The sequence below is a fragment of the Thamnophis sirtalis genome, unplaced genomic scaffold, assembly GCF_051295495.1.
Source record: "Thamnophis sirtalis isolate CommonGarterSnake01/CBP01778 unplaced genomic scaffold, rThaSir2_p1.2 scaffold_6, whole genome shotgun sequence".
NCBI classification, from domain to species: Eukaryota; Metazoa; Chordata; class Lepidosauria; order Squamata; family Natricidae; genus Thamnophis; species Thamnophis sirtalis.
In genome coordinates, this window is record NW_028261386.1 from 47973709 (window position 1) to 47990154 (window position 16446).

The window sequence follows — 16446 nt, forward strand, 5'->3', positions numbered from 1 at the left end:
AGGGGAGTGCAGAACAAAACACAAAAAGAAAATGTGAGTAAAAATAATTAATGGTAAAAACACAACATTCGGGAGGGGCGAGAGTAAAGTCTTATCCCCAGGCCTGACGGGATAGCCAGATCTTGAGGGCTGTGCGGAAGGCCTGGACGGTGGTGAGGGTGCGAATCTCCACGGGGAGATTGTTCCATAGCGTCGGAGCTGCAACTGAGAAGGCTCTCCTCCGCGTAGTCGCCAGTCGGCACTGACTGGCAGATGGAATTCGGAGGAGGCCTACTCTATGCGATCTGATGGGACGGAGGGAGGTAATTGGCAGAAGGCGGTCTCTCAAATAGTCTCTCAAATAGTTGGACTAGCAGACCTCCAAGGTCCCTTCCAACTCTGTATTCTGTTCTGTTCTGGTAGGAAGGAAAAGAAAGGAAAAATGGTTACCAAATATTGCTTGCAGTTATCAGTGACTACTGAGTTTATATTGTAATCTAAAGCTGAGTATTAGTCAGAAAGCCACCGAGTGACTTTGGGACAGTTAGGAAAAAAAGAATTCCCAAGTCAATTCTAAAAATGATGTCAAAGAAAGTGCAGAGAGCAGATGCCAGGAATCTGCAACCACTTGAGGACAAAACTTTCAAGCATGTATAGGACATGCTATTATGCTTTCTAGTTTCCATACTTTAAGAAATACATAAATATTTTGACATGTCAGTATTGTATCTATATGTAATTTATTCTTGTTTTTGGCATACGAATTTATGCTAGGTTTGGGAAAACCTGGACAAAATATTTCCCCCCTTCAGCATGCAGCATATCAGAAGCTAGAAGGAACATTGCAGGGAGGTGATAAATGTGAGTAGGAGTGGAGGAAGTGGTTTACACAATAATTAGGCAGATTTTGTAGTAGGCTTGAAGGAAGCTCAAACTTGTGGTATGTGTGTTTGCGTCTGTGTCTGTGTGTGTATATATATATGTGCATGTGTTTAAATAAAATACACATAATATTGAAGAAAATGAATCACCTTAATAATACATTCATTTTTATGTATTAATTCTATCTAATTCCTAGGTGATTTAATGCGTTGATATACTAATAAAAAGAGGATATAAGTTTAATAAACATCCATTCTCATAGAGGTTAAGTATGTGGGCTTAAAATTATTTGCAAAACTGTCATTATAAATAAGATTAAATATGTGGTGCTGGTATTGCTTTTTAAGGCCATTAAAAGAAAAAACCTGGGGATTAATATGGACTTTAGGCCTCCAGGAGCCTTTAGAGTAGAAACAACCAACACATTCATTTATCATTTTAGAAGTTCATGGTACTACAAACTTGGAGAATTCCTGCTTTACTGCATCTTGGTTCCTATACCCTCTTCCCCCATAGCAGATTTTTTGCCCCAATATAAGGATGGTTTAAGATCAAGCCCATATGAGAGACACACGCATATGCAGACAGAGAGAATGTTTTTAATTCACCTTTATGCCTAGCTGCTATTTAGTAAATAATGGCCAACCATGCAATTTAATCCCATCTAGTCTAGCTCTATAATAGATCAGATTAATCTGCTATAGATTTTCCTAAGTAATTGTCAGGATAATTGAACTGTCACAATCCACTATTTTTGAGATGGATAGGAAATGTGTGTTTTATATAGAGTGTAAATACCCAGAAATTATTTTGTTTGCAGAAGAAAAGCTAAGCAGAAAATAATATTTATTCAGGTAGAAAAGCAGATTGAAAGAAAACAAAGCTTCAAGAGTTTAGTGAATATTTCACTAGGAGCACTTCAGATGATCATGTTCTTGATGTCAGAAGTCAAGACCATCTATTGAAACTAATGGGGACAGATTCGTCGTCAATAAAAATGCTTTAATAAATTCATAGCTAAACTTCTGATTTCACATATGATAGCCAGTAATTTAGATGGTTTTAAAGGATAGGATATGTTTATTTATTTTGGCTTTAATAGCCTCCATGTTGCATAACAACCACAACAAATGGGCTGTACACAAAACAGTAAAAACAGAAGTCTCCAAACCATCAATATAAAAAATAATGAGAACACAATAAAAATTCATGGCATACCAGAGCAACACTCTTCCTCACTGTCCTATTGGGTTCCATGCTACCTTAACACTTAGAGGAAAAGCCAACGTTCAAGGTTTCAGAAAGACAAGGAGGGTGTGGCCCTGCTGGATCTCTAGTAAAAAGGTTCCACACGATAAGGTCAACAGCAGAGGAGCCATGTTTTCCAGGTCCCACTAGATTGTTACATTTAAGGGAAGGGACCCGACATGCACCCATCCTACCTATGGTTGGAATGCATAGATACTCTCAGGTGATACCAAACTGTTAACTTCTGCCATGTCATTTAGGGCTGTAAGGTAATAACCAGCACCTTGAATTGCATCTGGAAAAATTGCTGCCCAGAATCAGCACATAATGGCAAACATGGATTTCAGCAGGACCTTGTATTAAGTGTGGAACAGAAAGCCCTTCTGAAATGTTTTTGAATATAAGTAGCTCAGATTGGTAATTGGACTGTTGGTCTGAGCACCGAACTTGGCAATTTAGTTGCAAATGTTTCGTCATCATTCGAGGAGACATCATCAGTGCACTTTGAATTGGGCTCATCTGTCAGGGCACTGGTCTTTAAATACCATTTTATGTGATGAAAATTAGTGTGGATGTTGTTTGTTCCACTGCTTTTGAGTCATGGTCTGACATCGGACTGTGATTGGCTGGCTGTTGTTACTGAAGCATGTTCAGAAGAAAGCCCTTCTAATCAGAAGGCTACCACTAGAACCCATCTAATCGCATTGCAAATGATGTTCCAGTTGGTGATTCTTGGAAACAATACAGCTAACATACATGCTAGAAATATTTCTGCTAAAACAGATGGGATGCCAGATGTTGGGATCCATAAATTACAAACAAAAACACTCTTGCCTTTCTTCTAAGGATTTGGTGTGTGACAGAAAATGTTACACAAGGTGCTGCTTGGATCCTGTTGTTACAGCAACTGTAATGGATGACATCTTTTCCTGGCGCTGTCTTTTAAAACCTCTGAATTCTTGCTTCAGCTCCCTTTGGTCAATGTTCCTTAGAAATGCTAAGTTCTGGGTCAAGATTAGAACACCTGCAAAGGGACATGCTCTGGGGTGAAACTAAAGGGGTGAATACTTGAAAATGTGCTTTTTTTGTTCCTGTCGCAATTCTGTGGAACAGTTTTCCCTATCCCCAAAGAAAGATAATCTCTTCCTTGTTGGAATTTAGGAACAAATCTGAAATGATTTTCTTCCATTACACTTTTGTATCTTAATTCTTAAATCTGGCTATTAATATGTTAGCTGTGGTTGTATATTTTATGCTTTTATTGCAATTTTTTGTTTTATGGCTTTATGTCATTTAAATTATTCCAAGACTCCCAGGGTTTTTTTATTTGAACAGCATAGAAATTACTATTGTCTAAAACCCTTATAGAAAAAAAGAACACCTCACATTTCTGTATTATCTATTCTAGCGTCATATCCATTCTGTAACTAAATCTATATATTACTTTGTTTCTCAATCAGGTGTTTATTTCCTTTCCTCTTCAGTTAGTATGACCAGTAGCTTCTATGGCTAGGAGATAAAAAGAAATGAAGTCCAGTACATCTGGAGGAACCAGACTGAGGAAGGATGATGTAGTAAATTTATATTTACATATTTTAGTTCTGCTAATTTACCCCAACATTACTTGTTTTCTCCATATGCTTTAGCAAGATGGATGTCCTTTGGGTCCCTTTCTTGGAGCAATGTTACTGATAGTACACAATGTGAGTCTTTTTCATTGCATCATCTGTTCTCTAGAATGACACTCCTTTTCCCCACCAATATACGGCTAGCCCTTATCCTGCTAGTTTTCAGAGAGGCACTAAACTTTGATTCTTTCTTTGGGCATTGGGCCCATGTTGATTGAAATTCCCATAAGAAAAAATAGGGTTCCTGATTGCCTTTTAATTTTTATTGCTGGTTTTAATTATATGGACTTTTTATATGGACTTTGTTCTTGTTTATTTATACGTTGCCCATACACAGCCATGTACATTTCCTAAATAAATAAAATAATTTGGATTTGTACATAGTAATGATATTCAAGAGTAAAAACTATCATTTATTTAGTAGATTGTGTTGTGTTGTGTTTTGTTTTATTAAGCACTTTTTTGGCACAGCCTAAGTTTTCACAGTTAATACAGAGCATTTGGAAAATCTATGAAGAATAGCATAATACAAAAATAGTGTGTCCATGAAATATGTACAGCTATACCTTTGTATGCTTTTTATTAGCTACTCAAAGTGGTAGTGGTTTCCAAGACTAGTCAGCAATTTTAAAAAATGATAATTACTAAATAAGAGATATGTGCACCAATGTTGACAGGTGTAATTGTTTAAAAACTGGAAAATGTTTTATGTTTAATAATATTGTTGCAAAAGTGTTCATTTTATTCACATTTTAGGGCTGAGCTGTGCTCTTTAAGGACAAAGAAAGGTCACCAGTCTCTCCAACTCCTAGTTCTTTGTCAAAAGTGGACACAGTTAATGAGGTTGATTTGGTACGGCACAAATTCTCAGACACAGATAGAGATCCTTTCAATGGAAACAAATTTGTTTGGCTTTACCAGGTTACTTAGCGATTAATAATAGCCTTGAGATGCAGGTCAAAAAGGTCAGTGTACCCACTTGCCAACACAATCTAAAATGTGCAGGAACTCCAGGTCTTCAGGCACTAAGACCTCGAAAGGCTATGCATAAAGTAAAACAGGCTATTTTCCAACTTCTTTTTTCATATTAATAAGCAATTTTCAAGAGAAGTGTGGTAAAATGGGGGCCATGCCACTCTAAGTAATTCATTTATTTTGCAATTTAATCTTATGTTGAAAAAAAATTACACTGCTGCAAAAGCAAAGCATGGTGATTTTTAAATGTCAGTATGTTTCATAAGTAACCTTGTATGAAATATTGTATAAGGAACCTTTAACAGTAAGCGGCAACAAAAAAAAAAATTCTGAGATCAAAACAGAATATCTTCTTCTATCTTTAATTCATTTCTGTTTGTTTTACTTTTATCTTGAACATTTAGCGGAAATGTGCAAGATTTCTTAGCATGTGTTCATATACTATGCACCATGGGTTAATATTTAATTTTAAAAAAGACACAACAGCATGTAGATTTTTAGAGGGTGTTATGTAGCTTTGATAGAATTTTTCCCACATTGTGCTTTTGACATAAATAGATCTCATCACAGCAGTTGAAATATTTAGAATTGCAGCATGCTGCATATGCTCCAATTCTTGGCTAGACAGAGTTGATTCACACATGTTTCAATATTTGTTTGAATAATTCTACCACCTGCCATGAGTGTGTAGTTAGCTGTGAAGCTTCTACAAGTCCCGGTAAGAGAGAGTCTTCTATCAAAGTAGTATAGTGAGCCTATCTGATCCAAGGCCCTCTCAGTCTTGTATTTCCTTCTAGTTATCAGCAGCCATTCTGTCCCTTCCTTATCAACAGAACTGATGCAGTATTATGTTGTGAAGGTTCAACCTCTTAAAGAAATATTTGATCCTGTACCTTTAATTTAATTAAAAGCTTTAATTCTTCAGAACTTTTAAAACATAAGGCAATATTATGCATGTTTATTCTTTTTGCCTTATTTCACAATTTTCTCCATATACAGTACCTTCAAGTTGGGCACTATGTTAATTTTCTCGATTAGAAATGCTAGCTTGCCTAGAATAATATAAGAATGTTTGAGGTAAGTCCAAGATTTTGTTGTGCTTATAATGTATTAGTCAAACAATGCTATCACTGACCAGTGCTATCCTTATCATTAGTGGGAAATACTGTCTATATTATTGGTTTTGTTAAGGCTGCTAATATATTCCCATTTTATCAATTTTAGTAGAAGTATTATATGCTATGGTTTAATTGACCTATGTCATGATGAGCAAAGCAATCAATATATGTGGGCCCATTTGGGGATGACCATGACTCCTAGAACATTGCTTGTTTGTTTATTGTTTGTTTGTTTATTATATTTATATGCCGCCCTTTTCCCCCGAAGGGGACTCAGGGCGGCTCACAACTCAAACCAGGGAAGGGGAATACAGACAAAAATTTAAAAAACGACACATAACAATGCATAATTTAAAACACACGACAGTCATACCATTCGAGACGGGGGCAACAGCTCTTTAGCCCCAGGCCTGTCGGAACAGCCAGGTTTTAAGGGCTTTGCGGAAGGCCTGGAGGGTGGTGAGGGTTCGAATCTCCACGGGGAGTTCGTTCCAGAGGGTCGGAGCAGCCACAGAGAAGGCTCTCCTCCGGGTAGTCGCCAGTCGACACTGGCCGGCGGATGGAATTTGGAGGAGGCCTAATCTGTGGGATCTAATCGGTCTAGTGGAGGTAATTGCAACTTGGAATTTAAACAAAGTAAATGGTAAACACTATGGTAAATGTAAACACTATGAAAAATGAGAAATAGATACCGTGTTTCCCCAAAAATACGACATGTCCTCATAATACAGCCATGCCACATTTTTCTGGTGGGCACAAATATAAGCCCCCTGGACAACCCCCCACCTCTGGCCAGGCAGAGCGCCGCTCACCAACCTAGCAGTATCCCGAAGGTGCCAAGCCGCGGGAACCTGAGGTGAAGCAAAGGTGATCACGTTGCTTGGCGCCTTCGGGATACCACTAGGTTGGTGAGCAGCACTTTGCCCAACTGAAGAGTGTGGTTGCCAGGCAGCTGCTCTCTTGCGAGCGGGCTCACAAAGAGCTGGGCACAGCCTCATGGGTGAATGGCTGTGTTGCACTGTCGCAGCAGCGCAACACAACAGCCATGAAGCAACCATGCTCATGAGCAGCCACCCGGCAAACCCCCTTTGCAGCCGGGCACAGCGCCATTCACTGACCTAGGGGTATTGCCAAGCCGCGTGAGTGCCTGTTCATCGCCGCCCGGCTCCTGCGGCTTGGCGCCTTCCAAATGCCAGTGAATGGTGCTCTTCACGGCTGGAAATGGGGGTTGCGCGAGCAGCTGTTCTGCTCTTGCTCGCCCACCTCCCAGCCACACGATGCATGTCCCAGCTCTCATTATGGAGCCAGGGCACCTCCACCGCCGCCACCATCCCAGCTTGGCTTTTTCTGCGGCTTCCAACCCAAGTCTTTTGGCAGTGGCTGCTCTGGGCGCATGCTCTATGGTTGTGGGCCAGCTGCCTGCAGAGTGTACAACTATAGAGTGTGCGCCCAGAGCGGCCACCGCCGAAAGACTTGGGTTGGAAGCCACTGAAAAAGCCAAGCTGGGATGGCGGCGGAGGTGCCCTGGTTCCATAATGAGAGCTAATCCATACATCGTGAGGCTGGGAGGTGGGTGAGTGAGAGCGGAACAGCCACTCACGCAACCCCCCTCTCCAGCCGTGCAGAGTGCCATTCACTGGCATTTGGAAGGCGCCAAGCCGTGGGAGCCGGGCCACAGTGGACAGGCATTCACACACCTTGGCGATACCCTAGGTCAGTGAATGGCGCTGTGCCTGGCTGCAAAGGGGGTTTGCCGGGTGGCTGCTCATGAGCATAGCCACTTCATGGCTGTTGTGTTGCGCTGCTGCGACAACGCAACACAGCCATTCGCCCATGAGGCTGTGCCCAGCTCTTTGAGAGCCGTCTCGCAAGAGAGCAGCCGCCCAGCAATCCCAAAACAATAAACCCTCCCCCCAAAATAAAGCCCAAGCCATATTTTGTAGGTAAAAAGAAAATAAGACTTATTTTTGGGGAAACACGGTATGTTGTGAGCAAGTCAAGGGGGAAAAGTTATAATAAGACTGAATGAAAGTAATCTATGAGTGAAGTTGAATATATACAGGGAAAGGGAAAAGAAAAAGGTCTAGCTGCTAAGATCAGAAATTATGAATTGGTATCATCTAGATTTTGGATGGATATGAAAGTTGGAATCCACACTTCAGTGCTAATTTCATGTTCTATATAGCAGTAGACTTATATACCGCTTCATAGGCCTTTCAGGCCTCTCTAAGCGGTTTACAGAGAGTCAGCATATTGCCCCCAACAATCTGGGTCCTCATTTTACCCACCTCGGAAGGATGGAAGGCTGAGTCAACCCTGAGCCGGTGAGATTTGAACCGCTGACCTGCTGATCTAGCAGTAGCCTGCAGTGCTGCATTTAACCACTGCGCCACCTTGGCTCTTCTATAATTCTAGTGAATTATGATAGCAAAGAACCAGAGATAAGGTTTGGGAAGGATTCTGCAATATTCTGAATTATGATAATGTAATGCAAGTTAATAAATAAAGAGGAAAATAATTCTGATTATTTAAATAATGGTCTGATAAATGGGAATGTATTGAGAAAGTACATAAAAGTGATTGGGACATTCACAGATCAAGGATCAATGATAAGTGTGATGATATCATTAATATGTGCTTAGAAAAAAGTCTGTTTCAAAGGTGCTTTTTCAAGAGGCCTGGACTTTCTGGTTTTTCTTTGAAGACATTTCACTTCTCATACAAGAAGCTTCTTCAGCTCTGAGAGCTCTATATTAAGCAGTATATTAAAGCCAGTATATTAAAATATACTATATATAGATAGATGCCTATTAATAGGGATTGTTATTGTTCTATGGAATATGGATTGCGTCTGCTGTTTTTAATTGATTTGGAATATGTTGAAGTATTATAAATATTTACCCTACAGGAAGTGAATTATTTTTCATATTGTATTTTATGTAAGATGCCCAGAAAAAAGGTCATAACATACTTAATTAACATTTATTAAATCTACATACTTCACTGAACAAAATTTATGTCTTTCACATACAAGGTTAATTTAAATTAGCTCTTTCTTAATACCACTACCAACAAATGTTAATTAAACTATTACTTTGATATGTATGTGTACGGCTATATATGTGCGGGGAGGGGCATGCCATTGTACAGTATCATCAATAGTATTATTCACATTTAAACTTCAAGATACTTCAATGTTTCTATAAATGTTCTGTACAATATTTTAATACAAAAGAGAAAAGAGTTAATGAGTAAAGAGGTAAAGAGAATGTCCTTTAACTGTATTTTTACTGAACTAGACTCTGAAATCAAGGATCAAAGAGCAGTTATACAATGCCCCTGGAAAAGAACTTTCTCAGTCCTGCTATTTGAATTTTTATAAACTGGCTACAATGTCAAATTCTCATAGAATTCTGTCTTATCTTTCTTCTATTTCCTGACACCTTCTACCACAGAAAAATAGATAGAGGCTTAATGAATAATAGGACAGATATTTCCTTGCTTGCAAGCCCTATAACAATTGCCTATAATTACTACATATATGTTGCACACTCACCTAAATATTTCATTTTAAGATCTGTGTACTCTGTTGTAATGCTGCTTACCCTTCCAAAATGCATGCCAGTACTGTATGATTCCTTCATGTTCCAACACTACATAGAATATTTTATTTCTTTTTCTTAGTTCTTCCCCAAAATTAGAACATTAGTTTATATTTCAGAATTAGTGAAATTAAAATCCTTATATCTAGTTTCTGAGGAAACTTTTTTTTTAATCTGGATAAAAAAATCTAAAACATGCATGTAGCTAAATCACACAAAAAGGTCAGACATTAGCAGCACACTGATAGAATGCTGCTGTCCTGCTTTTGTTCTAACACTACGAGGTCTGCATTGCTAAATTGACTTAGCAGGTTCTGAAGTTGATGACTTCAATAAACAGAATCAGCATATCATCATCACTGGGAGAGAAAGGCTATAAAAAAGGGTTTTTTAAATTTTTATAATCATCTGTTTTTCAAAAACAAGTAATATGGAAAATTGTTTTGATGCAGGAAAGAACTAGAAGAGTTTGCAGAGATGAAGGAGAAAGAAGACGTGAAAAAAGCTCTTGAAAGGGAAAAAAAGAAAAAGGATTACCTAGCTCGAAAGATGCATTACCTCCTTAGCACTCAGCAGGTTGGTGTACCTGTCCCTGACAGCTCATGCAAACCACTGGGACCCCTAGCTTGACAAAGATAAACTAGCAGGCTGAATGGGACATGACTTGTTGAAAAGATATCACAAAGGCACTACTTCGAGTTCAATTTAGTGCATTTCTATAGGCGAGAGCAGGTACCATGACTGCTGCGTGACAGCAGCTTCATAGAGACAGCATTAGCAGGGCTGGCAGAAAGAGCCCAAGTCAGCAGTTTGATTTGCCACTGTGATAACACAACAGGAAGGGCATAACCTCACTTTAAAAACTCATTTTGACTGGCTTATTGTTGTGTTATCTCAGTTGTCAAAAGCTAGTTATTAAGCCAAAGAGCTATTTGATTTTTTTTTAATTTTAATTGAACTGAAGTTTGGATCAGAATTACTTTCCTTTACTGTGGTGTTTGAATTAAATTGTAAGTCTAAGATGTCTTTTAAAAACTTTCTGGAGAGCTCTTTGAGGCTCCGCACAATTTCATTGTTCCTTTATGGCTGTTGAAAGTATTTAGTTACTCCCTCAGAAACATGTTTCAGTTCTGAAAAGTTGTTTGATATGGGAAGTGTTCCTCTTTTTAAATCTGATTTTTCATCGGTGAGAATAAATGTTTGTAGGTACCACCTATTTATATTTAGGAAATGCAGCACAATTATTTCAATCTTTATTAAGCAAATTTATTATTGAATATTAGTGGTTTTTTTTATAAAAGCATGTGCACTTGCTGCTTAACAAGTGTCATTCCTACAATCAAGGATCAATCACAATGTCAAGTGCTTTCATAACCAAAATTGTCTCACCCTTTTTTTCTCTCTGTCACATCGATCATGAATAAGTAATGGTGGAGTTTGTTTATATAAGCTGCATGGCAATTAATTATGGGAAAGTGAACTGATTAGTAGAAATTAGTTATTTTAATTGTAAATTTAGTGAAATCAAGGTTTGTTTGTGAAGAAACAGAAGAAAAGACTAATTAGTACATGAATATTATTAAGAATGAATTATTCATATGCTGCCAGAAAGAGCACTGTGAAAATAATCACCCTGCAAAAGAAACATGTCATGTTGTTTTAAAACTTTAACTAGAATGTATAATAACCTCTAAATAGAAGGGGGAAATGGAAAAATGGACTCAGGGCAGAAGATCAGCATCCTTAAAGTTAATGTGGAAATTGAAAATGTATGGTTTGGAAGAAAAGTTCAAAAACAAATTTAGTGTAGTTTACATTTGTTAGCTGTTTGGGGAATAAACATGCAAAAATCATGATTGTGTCTGAAAATATAATGTATTCATTGAGATACTACTTAAGAACTGGCATTTCAAATTTTAACCTCCCCCCCACTTGCCCAATTATTTTTGCAAAATAGAAATGTATTACACATTCACTATGATCTCGTGGACAACATGTTAATGCAAATATTATTCAAGAAATGAAATTATTTGCATCCATTATAGTATACAGATTTTTTATATTTCTTTACATTACTTTTTCAGTGTGCTTAAAGCTGGTATTAAATAAGCATGAAAAGAAGTTAAAAATAGAATCAGAATTGTACTTTGATTAAAACTCACATTAGAAGCGGATGATGCCTGAAGAAATAAATGACAAGCTCTAAAACTTGATACTTATGAAATATTGAGCTTTTAATCAACGTTCTTCGTTTATCTTTGGTTTCAATAACTAGTCAAGTAACACCTAACACATTTAAGCCTTCCTTTGTTTGAAGAAAATTCTTTCTTCATGATCCTTGTAATTATGAAAAAACCTGCTATGAAATCTTTGCCAATGTTTCCCAAGTCATAAATTATGTTATCTGCTCCACCTACTGGTTGCCTTGTGCAAGATAATTGCACTGAAAAATGCTCCCATAGAGTACAAAAAATCTCTTTTTACATATCTATTTCTGTTGATTTGACAAGATTTGAAATATATAATTCGAATTTACTTAATATTTTTCTTCATTTGTTTTTATTATTTATATTTATTTACAAAAGGAGCTTTGTTAACAAAAAATATGAACCATTTGTTCCTCACAAACTATTCCTATTTTATTATTTTGGTAATGACTGCATAAAAAGTTTATTTTTATGACAAATCAAATATGGGAAAATGAATAACCATTTTAAAATGAAACAGTAGGAAACACGAGGAAATTACACTTTAGAGTTAAGGCTTTTATTAACTGAACATAAATTATATACAGTTTTGAACCTTGAATGAACAAAAATGGAAAATGAATGTAATATTTCTTTTTCTTGTGTTTGGGGCTTATAGAGGTGTCTTTTCCTATTTTCTCAGTAAAGTTTATGTTGTAAGTCTGCTTTTCAAAAATGTTGATCTATTTAAAATATTGATTCAAATGCTTTTATCAATAGCAGTAGTAGCATTAGAACTACAAAAATAGTCAGAATATTAGTTTTTATGTTTTATTAAGTAATGTCCTTGTAGCTAAACCCTGCATGAAAGCTAATTCTAGTACTTTGATTTGTAAAACAATTCTATTTATACAAGTTTATTTTTACACTATTTCTGGATTTAAAACAGCTGAGTTGTTCATTATAGCTACATTGATGTAGGCTTTCAAAAACTAAAAACAAAAATGATATGCTCACATTGCTTTTCACTTTTAAATAATCCAGTAAAAGTAATCAATATATTATAGGTAAAATGGTTCATGGCAGTACAGGATATATAATCAGGTAAAATCTAAATTCTGTCCAGTTTTGTTTCCTCTTCTCTTTTTTTGGAGAGGGGGGGGGGGGCTTGAGGAAATGGCTGTTGATCCAATTTTAGTTGACTGCTCACTTTTGAAGTACTGAAAAATATGGACATGAATAGATCCTTAATCTGAAAATGGCAACAACAAAATGCAATTTTCTAGTGTGGATATTTAAATACTAGTTGAAGAATTCTTGAGAAAATGCTTTTCATCTAGCAATATAAAGGAAGAAAAAAAAGATTGATTCTGTGCTATCAAGTCATTTTCAACTCATAGTGACCACATGCATAGAGTTTCTTCTTGACAGGCTATCCCTAACCTGTTCTCTTAAGTCTCCAAATACAGCACTAATTGCCATTGTAACTCAGTCCATCTATTTTGCTGCTGGTTATCCTCTTCTATTTCATTCTCTGCATGTGACTGATTCTAGGAAAAACTGGCTGGACATCTATAAAATTAACAAATTAACAGAGTTGGAAGGGACCTTATAGGTCATCTAGTCCAACCCCCTCCCAAGCAGAAGAACCTACACTATTTCTGACAGATGGCAGTCCAGTTTCTTCTTGAAAGCTTCCATTGATGAAGCTCCCACAACTTTTGAAGTCAAGCTGTTCCACTGGTTGATTGCTTTCACTGTCAGAAAATTTCTCCTTATTTCCAGGTTGAATCTCTCCTTGTTCAGTTTCCATCCATTATTCCTTTTCTGGCCTTCAGGTGCTTTGGAAAATAGCTTGACCCTCAAATATTGGAACACTGCTATCATGTCTCCTCTAATCCTTGTCTTCACTAAACTAGCCATGCCCAGTTCCTGCAATTGTTCATCATATGTTTTAGCCTCCAGTCCCTTAATCATATCGATTACTCTTCTCTGCACTCTTTCTAGAGTCTCAACATCTTTTTATAGTGTAGTGACCAAAACTGGATGCAGAATTCTATGTGTGGTCTTACTAAGGCTTTATAGAGTGTTATTAGTACCTCACTTGATCTTGATTGTATCCTTCTGTTAATGCAACTTAGAATTTCATTGGCTTTTTTGGCTGCTGCCACACACTGTTGCCTCATATTTAATTGATTGTCCACTAAGACTCATCATTACTGCTATTAAGCCTGGTTTCACTCAATCTATATTTGTACTTTTGGTTTTTCTTGCCTAAATATAAGATTTTACTTTTCTCTACATTGAATTTCATTTTGTTAGATAGGACCCAGTGTTCAAGTCTGTCAAGTAAGTTCCCCTTATATTCCCTCATCTAAGTTGTTTGTGAAGATATTGAAGAGTACTGGATCTAAGATGGAAACTTGTGGTTTCCCACTGTTTACTTCTCTCTATGTAGATGTAGTATCATTAAGGACTACTCATTGAATAAAGTTTGTCAGCCAGTTACAAATCCATTTGATGGTAATGAAATCTATCCCACTTTTTTCTAGCTTATGAAGAAGTAGGTTGTGGTCTATTTTGTGGAATGCCTTACTTAAGTCTAAATATATAATGTCCACAATATTTCGTTGGTCTCCTGATTTAGTCACTATGTTGAAGAATGAAATAAGTTTTAACAAACCAATGCTGACTTTTATTTATTATTCTACTCGTTTCTAGATGTTGGCAGATCTGTTATGAAAATGGTCCTCTTTAGGGGAAAAACATCAACATTAATAGCCATATTTAGATTGAGTTAAAAAGATTTCATGTACATGTAAACTAGTAGTAAATCTTTCCAAGATTCTAGGCAGCTCAAAAGATATACTGTAAATAGCATGAGAATACATATCTGCTTATCCCTTTTATTACTTGGGATAATACGATTGTAATAAGCATGACAAAAAGCTCATTTAATATAAATATTACATATCCAATCAGAATCATAGATCAATCCTTAGGTTTTGAGTACCAAAGTAAATATCAAATTTCCCACAAGTAACAGATTGCTTGGATATTCACTGGAAAAATCTGATGTCTCTCCATTTTTATATACAGACATATTGTTAATTTTGTTTATCATTTCATTTGAATATTGGTAAAGTTAAAAGATTACATTAAATATAGAGACTCTTTCTAACTCTAGAATAGACCATCCCTGTGTTAATGATTTTCTTACTTGCCATGGGAGTTTCTTCTTACTTAGGCCTCAGCTGCCCCTAAATCCCTTCATCCCTTTATTGTCACTTAACCAATGATCACTCAGACCTGCAGAATGCTGGTCTCCTTTCTCCTGATCTTCTTCTGGTCAGATAGGCATGATCTGCTGACATCAGGATCTCCCCCATCTTTGATGATTCTTTTATCATATCTCCCATCAGAAATACATCTAAAACCCACTTTTCTAACTGGAGATTAGCAGGAATGTTCAGTGGAATTCTTGTGGAGGCATAATTGTAGTGGCTGAAAGACTATCATGCTTTTTTCTGTTCTCAGCAAGAGTAATTGAATGTGGAATATCTGACTAAATTCTGGTTCGTGACAGTGTGTTAACACTCTTGACTATCTCCTAACAGCAAGGCAATTATTTGCTGAGTGGGATTTTTATAAATCCCTTGGCAATAGTATGTCCTGATAATTATGATGAAGTGCATTGGTCAGTGTTGATTCAGCATTTCCATTTCTAGGAAATATTTCAGTTGAATCTCTCTATTCTTTTGCATTTTTGCAATCTGGTTTTCTATTTTCTCATAATGTGAATATATACTAAGTAAAACAAATTATATAGGTGTTCTGTATATACATTTTTTAAATCATTGTCATAAAGACTTTAGTAGCTTTTTAGCTTCAGTTCTTCAATATGATAATATTATGCAGGTTTTTTTAAAAAAAATTAAAACATAGTTAAGCACCACCTACTATTACAATGAAAAAGAAGATACTGTAAAGATTGAATTTGGAGAAATAGGAGGGTGCAGAATAAGAAAGACAATGGGATAAATATTAATGTTATCCTATTTGTTTAACCCTACAATGAATATCAGCATAGTAAAATTGTAAGTGGCGACAAGTAAGTGGTGACTCAAACATTAAGAATTGAAAATATGCAGATCATAATATGTTAACTGAAAGCAAAGATTTAGAAGACTAAATTTTCACTTACTGGTGAAAGGAACAGCTCAGGAATTGCTCTTAGGAAAGCAAAATTAGATAGTGAAAAATGTGGGTTAATATTTAATAAGAAAACTAAAGGAATGTTAACTAGCCTGCTTAGGGAATTTGCATTTGACAATGAAGAAGTGAAGGTGGTATATTGTTTTGTTTTCTGACACTCAATAATAGATAAAGATAGACAGCATGCTAGAGAAGTAAAGAGGAGATTAATCCAAGGGAGAAAGGCAGCGACAAATTTAGATAAGGGTGAAGGATATTTCTATGACAACAAGGATCAGAATAGTTAAAGCCATGGTTTTCTCAGTGGTAGTGTAGGGCTATGAACCTATATATTAGGATAAAAGTGAAAGCAAAAGCATTCGAATTTGAATTAAGGATTTTGAAAAAATTAATAATAGAACCATGGATTGCAAGAAAATATATTGTTTCTTTAAAGCAATCATTAGCAAGCCAAAACGCACCTACTTTGAACATAAGATGTAAATAGAGGATCACTGAAATATACCTGAAAAAGTCGTGAATTGCTGTGATAGAAGGTTTTTAGCCATATAGTCGCTAGGAATTGGGTCCAATTTGATGGCATCAAATTTTATCACAGATCTCAGATACAATG

At 36.5% G+C, this 16446-nt stretch overlaps 1 protein-coding gene across 2 annotated transcripts in view; it reads left to right on the top strand.

Moving 5' to 3' along the window:
* SPATA17 (spermatogenesis associated 17) overlaps nt 1-16446 on the top strand; it is an 88146-nt gene that overhangs the window by 21479 nt on the left and 50221 nt on the right. For both annotated transcript variants that reach the window (XM_014053490.2, XM_087717804.1), the window contains one exon: nt 9885-10008. In XM_014053490.2, the coding sequence (XP_013908965.1) occupies nt 9885-10008 (124 nt within the window). The remainder of the gene's footprint in view (nt 1-9884; nt 10009-16446) is intronic.